The sequence below is a fragment of the Jaculus jaculus genome, chromosome 12 (genome assembly GCF_020740685.1).
Source record: "Jaculus jaculus isolate mJacJac1 chromosome 12, mJacJac1.mat.Y.cur, whole genome shotgun sequence".
Classification (NCBI taxonomy): domain Eukaryota; kingdom Metazoa; phylum Chordata; class Mammalia; order Rodentia; family Dipodidae; genus Jaculus; species Jaculus jaculus.
The window spans coordinates 17,882,925-17,892,172 of record NC_059113.1 but is presented as its reverse complement, the minus strand read 5'-3'; the positions used below and the strand labels follow the sequence as shown (position 1 = coordinate 17,892,172).

Below are 9,248 nucleotides of genomic sequence, written 5' to 3'. Positions count from 1 at the left end.
TCCCCAGCCACTGCAAATGAACTCCAGATGCATGCGCCCCCTTGTGCATCTGGCTAACGTGGATCCTGGGGAATCGAACCTGGGTCCTTTGGATTTGCAGGCAAGCACCTTAACTGCTAAGCCATCCCTCCAGCCCCAATTTTTCTTTTCAAGGTAGGGTCTTGCTCTAGCTCAAGCTGACTTGGAATTCACTATGTAGCCTGAGGCTAGCCTCAAAGTCACAGCTATCCTCCTATCTCTGCCTCCTGAGTGTGGGGATTAAAGGCGTGCACCATCATGTCTGGTGCAAAACAATTTTTTGAGACTGGGTATTATGTAGGCCACGCTGGCCTCACTATGCAGTCAAGGACTACTTTGAATTTCCAAGCCTCTTGCCTACACCTCACAAATGCTAAGGTTGCAGGCATGTGTCACCAAGCCTGGCTCTTGCAAAATATCACTTATAACTCTCTCATATCTACTATATAAATTATAGCACTGGAAATATCCTTGAGTCATTTGTATTGCATACAGCTATAGGACTATCATTACCTATATTTTTTCTATCTAGGCAATATAATCCCCTCCCCCTTAAATTATTTGCAACTTACCGTGATATTGAAGAATCTTGTCCAATTACTCTTTGTGTTCACTTTCACTTTCAAGTTGACTATATAAATTAAAAAAATATGGATAACCCCTTAGAATTATATTTTTTTTCAAAATGTTTACCATCTATCAGTATCAAAACATTGCAGGTCCCTACTAACTTGCTGGATGCAATCGTCATTCGGAGATACTCTGCCTCTGAGGACACCTGTCACCCAGGAATGAGGACTAATAATGTTCTGCTCTGTTTTCTCAAACATGAGCAAAGGGCCAGGGTCATATAGCTAATGGAAAACAGACTCAGGTCATTTTCAAATTCAGAATGTTATTGGCTAAGTATCTTTTAAACCTTTTTGCTATTCATCTTCAGCCTCACTTATTTCTATTAAATTTACTAGCTTGCTTTGCCCCCTACAGTTATTTGATGATCATTTTTCCGATATCACATATATATATATCGAGTTTTTATTTTGTGCATGTGAGTGTATGTACATATTGTGCATCTGTGTGAATGTGGGTGTGTGCATGCCATGGCGTGTGCGTACCGAGGTCAGAGAACAACTGTTTTTGAGGCAGGGTTTCTCTCTATCTCGGTCTCTCTCTGCAGTTATTGCTCATGGCTCAGCTCCCTGTGAGCTTCCAGGAAATTCTCCTGTGTCTGCAGCCTCCCATGTCACTGTCCGTGGTGCCGGCATGACTGACACCCCACCTCGGCTTCCAGCTTCTCATCTGAGGTGTGGGGCCTGAACTGGGTTACTCAAGCTTGGGTCATGAATGCTCTCCCCAGCTCCAAGAAAGCGATGCTCATGTATCTAAACATCAGCTGACTGAGAAGGGTTGATAGGCTTTCTGCAGTGTCACATGACCTTTTCACCATGTTGCCATGAAATGTTTCCTGTTTAAGCTGTCTTATGAGTGGAGCTAAATACTTTCATAAATTTGAGTTCGAAGAAACTGAAGGACATAGATCTGAAATTCAAAGTCAGAAATTATTGTAGAGCAATTTTCCTGAAGAGAAGTAAACTGACTTTCACATTTATTTTCATCCTTGTAGCACATATTTCAGGTATTTCTATCTTTATGTTCCGTGTGTGTGTGTGTGTGTGTGTGTGTGTGTGTTGGGGGGAGTGGTGGTGAATGCAATGTATATGTGCTCTTGTGGTGCCCCATCTGCTGGCCGGCGGAGCCTGGAGCACAACGTCAGGGTCCCCTCCACACACCTCTCTTCTGCGCCTGCTCACTCGAGCTGGGGCCTCTTACTGATTCCAGAAGCTTGCTGTGCTTTCATGAGCTCCAGCAATGCTGGGGACACTGTTTTCCACAGAACCAGGGATTATAGACAGATGTGGCCACATCCAGCTGTTAATGTGGTCCTGGGAATCAAACTCGAGCAGTCTCTCAGGCCCTCACACTTACACAGAAAGTGCTTTTTAATGGACGAGCCATCTCCCTAGTCTGATGCTTCTATTTTTCATGTCCTAGGGTTTTTTTTTTCCTGTATATTATCTGTGGTTATCATCTATATCTCTCAGTCTTTTAATTGATTAGTTGGCTGATTTATTGGTTGGTTTTAAAATTTTTTTTTTGAGACAGGGTAGATCAGGATGGTCTGGAGCTCCTATCAATGGGGCTAGTCTCAGGCTCATAACTCTCCCTCACCAATTAGCTTTCTAAGTGCTGGGACTGTAGGCATGCACTACCATGTGTTATGTGTCTTGTAATCTTATTTTAGACTAATATTTTATCTTTTCCATCTCTGACTATCTCTCTATTTGTTTTAAAAGCCAAATAACTGCAAAGAGGGGATAACCTACTTTCCTGAACTTCGTTGCCCTCTTTTATCAAAATTAGTGCACAAAATTCTTTAAAATATAGAAATATTGGCCAAGTGTGGTGGCGCACACCTTTAGTCCTAGCACTTGGGAGGCTGAAGTAGGAGGACTGTTATGAGTTTGAGCCCAGCATGGCTAGAGTGGGATCCAGGCTGAGGCCTTGAAAGGAGAAAATTATATAAATATACTAAAAATTAAAGTAATAATGTTTAATATGCATTTAATATTTAAGATCAAATAATCAAAGGAGGTAGATAACTACCTACATTTACTCTTACCCCTATAGGGGCCCCAGGTTTTTGTTTTTATTTTTTGGTTTTCTTGAGGTAGGATCTTCCTCTAGCCCAGGGTGACCTGGAATTCACTATGTAGTCTCAAGCTGGCTTCAAACTCACAGTAATCCTCCTACCTCTGCCTTCTTAGTGCTGAGATTAAAGGCATACACTACTACGCCCAGCTCCAAGCTTTTATAAGATTAAAATAGTTGGATGCTTTTTATTTGTTTTTAATCATTAGCCTTTAAACTAATAAGAACAGATACTACATTTGGTCATAGCCAAGAGTCCAAGAAGTGATAATTGTTGGTCTTTAAAAGAAATTCTGTGTTTTATTCATTACCTGTTAGCACGAAATTTCCATATAAAGAAGACATTCAATCTGAATTACTACTAATTACGTCTATCATCATACAGCTAATTATCATTATGCCAACAATTACAAAGGCAATAAAACTTCAATATAAAATCAATATACTCATCGCTTGGATATTTCTTAGTAGTCCGTTTGCTCCTTTGTAAACGAATTTTCACCAATATAGCGATCAGTACACAAAGAATAATGTAAACAGGGATGATCAGGAAAAATGGCCATCTTGTAGGCTGTGGGTGGTATGTATTCTCAATGTAGGGCCTTTCTAGGAGAGAAAATGCCATGGCTTAGAAGACCATCACCAGGAATAGAGCTAAGCAGATTTCTGTATGTTGCTATGACTAAAATTAAATAATAATTAAATCTATTTAATTATTTCATAATTAACACAGTTTTATATGTTGTAGATAACCTTACAGCATAATCACCCAAAAGAAATTATTCTAAGCCAGGCGTGGTGGCGCACGCCTTTAATCTCAGCACTCAGGAGTCAGGTAGGTGGATCACTGTGAGTTCGAGGCCATCCTGAGACTACTTAGCCTGGGCTAGAGTGAGACCCTACCTCGAAAAAACAAACAAACAAACAAAAAAAGAAATTATTCTATCACATACATAATTGTTCTATGACTTGGTTTTTGAGACCCTTTTATTCCTGAGGGGGTCTCTATCTGATGATATAGAATTGGAATGTAAGTAACATTTGGGTAAATTTAAATTGTCTTTTTTATTGACTTGATAGTTGTTTTCATGATGTTAGGAAGAACTGTTCATGTTTTCTTCTAGAAGGCTTAGTTTTAGTTCCCACATTTGGATTCATGATCCATTTCCCACAGACTGTTAATTCTTGAAATTGGAATGTTTGAAGTTCTTTTGGTCTTCTGGACATTTCCAGTAGCTTCAGTGCAATCTTTATGATTGACTTTCTTCCCATTGACTTATCTTTTCATAAAATATTTTAATTATTTGAGAGAGAGAGAGAGAGAGAGACAGAGAGAGAGAGAGAGAGAGAGAGAGAGAGAGGGAGAGAAATTGGCATGCCAGGACCTGAAGCCACTTCAAACAAACTCCAGATGCATGTGCCACCTTGTGCATCTGGCTAACGTGCTTTCTAGGGAATGGGTCCTGGGTCCTTAAGCTTCCCAGACAAGTGCCTGGTCCTGATGGAGCACACCTGGATTGCCAGCATTTGGGAGGCAGAGACAGGAAGACTGAGAGTTCCAGGATAGCAGTGGTTATGTAGTGTCTCAAAATAAACCACAAATACGTGTCAAGTATAGTCAAATGATCCTTTTTGTATTGAGATAATTGTGCCATTTTCTTATATTGTATTGATATTTTGAATTATGATGTTAGATATCTTGCATTCTCAGGTTAGACTCCAACTGGTCTGAATTTTTAACATTTTATTGTAGGTAAGTATGTGCTAAGAGATAATACCATGGTGAGGATTTTTGCATGCAGGTTTACTCAGGAGACTGTTTTATGGATCTTTCCTAGTTTGCTTGCCCGAATTTGGCGTTAGACTTATGTTTTCTCATACAATGAGTTAATAGACGTTTCCCCATCATTTTGTAAGAAATGGCATTTCTTCCTTTCAGAAATGTGGTCCAGCTTACCTTGGACAACATCCGGGCTTATAGTTATCTGGTTTGTTTGCTTATTTATTTTTGGTGGTAGATTTTCTTAACTGTAAACCAACAACAGATCAGAGCAGCTCTGGCTTCTGGACTCTCGGGTTCTATCCTTTGATTGACTATTCCTGTTCCATAGGTAATGGAAACTTTTCACAGTGGGAGGCTTTGTCAGCCTGTTTCTTGTTAGTAGCAGATTAGAGTAAAAACCATGCACTCATCTTCCTCATGTTCAGTTACAGTTGGAATAATTCCTTTAACATTAGTGTCTCTGTATCAAGCAACACACCATCAAGGCCATGCTCACAAATCTCTTTGACACAAGCTTCTCTTTAGTGGACTGTGTCCAGGTTGCTGTGGGCTAACCTATTAACATTATTAGTAGCCTTCTTGTGTGTGAGAGGTTTCTGTTTGCTTGCTCTTTAAACTTTTCTTAAATATTTTTTTCAATGACAACTTCCATGATTGTAAACAATATCCCATGGTAATTCCCTCCCGTTGCTGCCCCCCCAACTTTTCCCTTTGAAACTTCACTTTCCACCATATCCCTTCCCCCTCTCAATCAGTCTCTCTTTTGTTTTGATGTTGTGATCTTTTCCTCCTATTATGATAGTCTTGTGTAGGTAGTGTCAGGCACTGTGAGGTCATGGATATCCAGACCATTTGTGTATGGAGGAGCACATTGTAAGTCCTACCCTTCCTTTGGCTCTTACATTCTTTCTGCCACCTCTTCCACAATGGACCCTAAGCCTTAGAAGGTGTGATAGAGATATTTCAGTGCTGAGCACTCCTCTGTCACTTCTTCCCAGCACCACGATGCCTTCTAAGTCATCCCAAGGTTACTGCCATCTGAAAAGAAAAGCTTCTCTAACCAAAAGTGAGAGTAGCATTAATATGTATGAACATTAAGAGAAGTGCTTGCTGGGCAGTTGGTGATCATAGCATATACATTTAACTACACAGCAGCAGGCGTTACACCCCTAGGGCTCATGACTACCCCTGTTGTAAATTTTCAGTATCAGGGATGTATTCCCTCCCATGGAGTCGGCCTCCAGTCCAATTAGGGGGCCATTGGTTTCACCCATAACAGATGTGCCACTACTGCACCCATTAGCTCATTTGGCCTGGCTGGCCAAATATAAGACTTGCAGTGTCCACTGTTGAGTATCTCCACTGGTGATTTCTCTTTCTCCCATTGAACTGCAAGCAGAATGGCTTCTTCCAGCTTTTTGTCAGCTGATCTACATGGAGGAGGTTTTCAGCTCAGCTCCAGCAGTATTTCTCAGTGACCTTGCAGCCCAAGTATGGAATCTTCAGCAATAGGGTTTTACCATCTATTTGTGGTAGGAAACCAAGGGCCTCAGCAATGGCCTGTAATATTTTGGGGACATCAGGGACCTCCCTGCCAACAAATCCCTGGAAGGTATCCCAACTCTGGCATTGAAAATTTTCTAATAATAATCTATGGCTCCTGTGTGTTTCATTGTCCAAAAAAGTAGGTTTCCATATGACTTATTTATATCCTCTTAGATTTTTTTTTTTGAGGTAGGGTCTCACTGTAGCCCAGGCTGACCTGGAATTCACTATGGAGTCTCAGGGTGGCCTTGAACTCATGGTGATCCTCCTATCTCTGCCTCCTGAGTGCTGGGATTAAAGGTATGCGCCACCACACCTGGCTATATCCTCTTAGATTTTGAATTAGCCTTCCCTCCACCTTTCCTTTACTCAATTTCCTTTTTTTTAAATTTGAGAGACAGACAGAGAGAGAGAGAGAGAGAGAGAGAGAGAGAGGGAGAGAGAGAGAGAGAGAGAATGGGTACACCAAGGCTTCCAGCCACTGCAAACAAGCTCTAGACATATGTGCCACCTGTGCATCTGGCTTATGTGGGACCTGAGGAATCGAACCCAGGTCCTTTGGTTTTTCAGGCAAACACCTTAACCACTAAGCCATGTCTCCAGCCTTAGTATATATATTTTGTACCATGATATACACATACTACGATATATTATCATCTAGAAATAAAGCATAAACAGCCACATATTGCTTATTTGCCACCCACACATACTCTTAAGTATAAATTGGTACACCAATTTTATTATTTTATTAACTTTAGTTAAAATAATGGTGTTTTAGCTACATTTCTGTTCTTAGGAGCACTTACCAGGGATTATTTCCATTCGATGATTGCCACTGTTAATGCTCCCGCCAGGCCATGAGTTATCTAGAGATTTGCAGTTTGGAGGCAGATATTTGGGGTCGCAGTGACAGTTCTTTTTGTTGTTGCATACCTAGAAGCAAGAGACAGCCACCTCCTAAGATGTGCAACTCAATTTATCAATGTTCAAGTAAATTTACAACAGGTAAATTTATTAAAATTAAAATTACTTGAATAGGTAAAACAGGTAGGAGCAGGCTGATTTTTCCTAGTTGGCTTATGGTGGGGAGCGAGGGAGAGAGACAGAATCTGGGCATTTGCTTTCTGAGGTTATACATAACTGTTACTTACACCATGATAGTTGCAGGTTCTTGGGGTACAGTCATAGCCCAAGTTTGTAATAGCTACACACCTTTTATTCATGCAAACCTAAAACACAGAAGTTAACCAATATGTCATCTAGATGTGCCATTTCATTAAAAGCATTCCATACTTTACTAAAATAAAGAAAGGGGCCACAGTGACTATCTTATCCCACTTCGAATGGTGGTGTAGTTAGTTACCCTCTAAGTAATGGGATAAACACCTGACCAAAAGCAGCTGATGGGAGGAAAGGGCTTACTTCAAGCTTACAGATTCTAAGAGAAGCATCTTCATGGCAAGAGAAGGTGGCTCACTCCACCATGCATCCATAGCAGAGAGATAACCAACCACCATACATCCATAGCAGAGAGATAACCAACAGTCAGCACCAGCAGCAGAGCTGACTCTGAGCACACCTTTGCCTGCCGGGCTCCTGAGGCTGCAGACTAAATAGGACGCTTAAGCAAAAATACTTGAGGCTATGGGACCATTTATACCAAACCACCACAAATGGCTGTTAATCATCCAAAAGACATAAAAGAGCAAACGATGGCATAGTGTGGCACAGGGGCACACTGCTGAGAGTGTGAACCAGTACAGATATCATGCAAAACCATAGAAAGATCCCTCACAGTGAATGGATGAATGAATAAATAAGCAAATAAATGAAAATTTGGAACTACCACAGGACCCAATAATCCAACTACTGAGTATCTATGCAAACAAATCAAATAAGTATGTGGAGAGACATCTGCACTTTCCTCTTTATTTGTAACAGCCAAGAGATAGGATCAACTCAAATGCTATCACTGGATGAAAGGAATGTGATAAAATATGAGGAAATGTGATTGTGTGTGTGTGTGTATTATATATATATATATTTTTTCTTCACAAAAACCATAGTTATTAGGGTTTGAAGACAATATACAAGAGGGTAAGATGAAGAAAGATTTGTTACTATGCCCAGTTGTCCCAGTTAGAAGGAAAGACTGAGTGCTGGTACTCTATGGGAGTGTAGGGCAACTATAGCTAACCACAGCTCAGTATGTATTTCACTATTTATTATTTTTATTTTTTGTTTATTTCTTTGAGAGAGACAGACCAAGAGAGAGAGACAATGGGCATGCCATGGCCTCTAGCCACTGCAAATGAACTCCAGACACGTGTACCCCCTTGTGCATCTGGATAACATGGGTCCTGGGGAATCGAGCCTCGAACCGGGGTCCTTAGGCTTCACAGGCAAGCGCTTAACCGCTAAGCCATCTCTCCAGCCCATGTATTTCACTATTTAGAAGAGAAGATTTTGAGTATTAGCAAAATGAAGAAAGTGATCAATATTTCACGTGATAGATATGCTTATTAGTGTGCTTTGCTCATGACTGAAATGTACACGTTTTAAAATATTGCACTTCAATAAAATATTAACGCAACTTCTTCTCTATCAGTGATTGCATTAGTGGTACTGGATAAAACTCCTCCATGTAATGGCACGTACTGAAAGAACAGACAAAAAATAAACCATGGTCCAGCTCTATTGGAAGACATACCTGAAGTCCCAGTGTGTTGAAAATGACTAAGACACTTGATGCAAACAGTAACCACAACAGAGCAGGCATGAAGAAAATATCAGACAAAATAGACCTGCAATGATTAATCTTGACTGTCAACTTGCTTGGATTGGAGGCTCCTGGGATAGTAGTAAAACATACTTCTGAGTGGGTCTTTGAGACCTTTTCAGAGAAGATCCATGAAGAGGAGGACTCACGCTGAATGTGGGTGTAGCAAAATCCCATAGGTTGGGAGTGAAAATGGATTAAAAGGAGAAAGAGGAGGAGGAAGCCAGCTGGTGCAGACATTCTTCTTGCCTGCTTCAGACTGTCTAAGATAGGAGAAGCCTGACATGATCTCTCACCACCATGACGCACAGAGCCGGGACATCATGGGCTGAACCTACAGAAACCACAAGCCAAAATAAATTCTTCCTCCCTCGAACCGATCTTCTCAGGTACTTGGTCTGAGGCAACAGAAAG

At 40.9% G+C, this 9,248-nt stretch overlaps 1 protein-coding gene and 1 non-coding gene across 2 annotated transcripts in view; both read right to left on the bottom strand.

Moving 5' to 3' along the window:
* Positions 1-615: 615 nt before the first annotated feature.
* LOC101605551 (disintegrin and metalloproteinase domain-containing protein 2) overlaps positions 616-9,248 on the bottom strand; it is a 42,411-nt gene continuing 33,778 nt past the window's right edge. Inside the window, exons 17-20 of the mRNA XM_004665791.2 lie at positions 7,207-7,284; positions 6,862-6,988; positions 3,174-3,333; positions 616-649 (exon numbers count right to left, since the gene is read on the bottom strand). Of these exons, the coding sequence (XP_004665848.2) occupies positions 616-649; positions 3,174-3,333; positions 6,862-6,988; positions 7,207-7,284 (399 nt within the window). The remainder of the gene's footprint in view (positions 650-3,173; positions 3,334-6,861; positions 6,989-7,206; positions 7,285-9,248) is intronic.
* On the bottom strand, positions 2,799-2,996 carry LOC123453978. Its single transcript, XR_006633137.1, has one exon. It is a non-coding gene; the product is annotated as a U2 spliceosomal RNA (small nuclear RNA).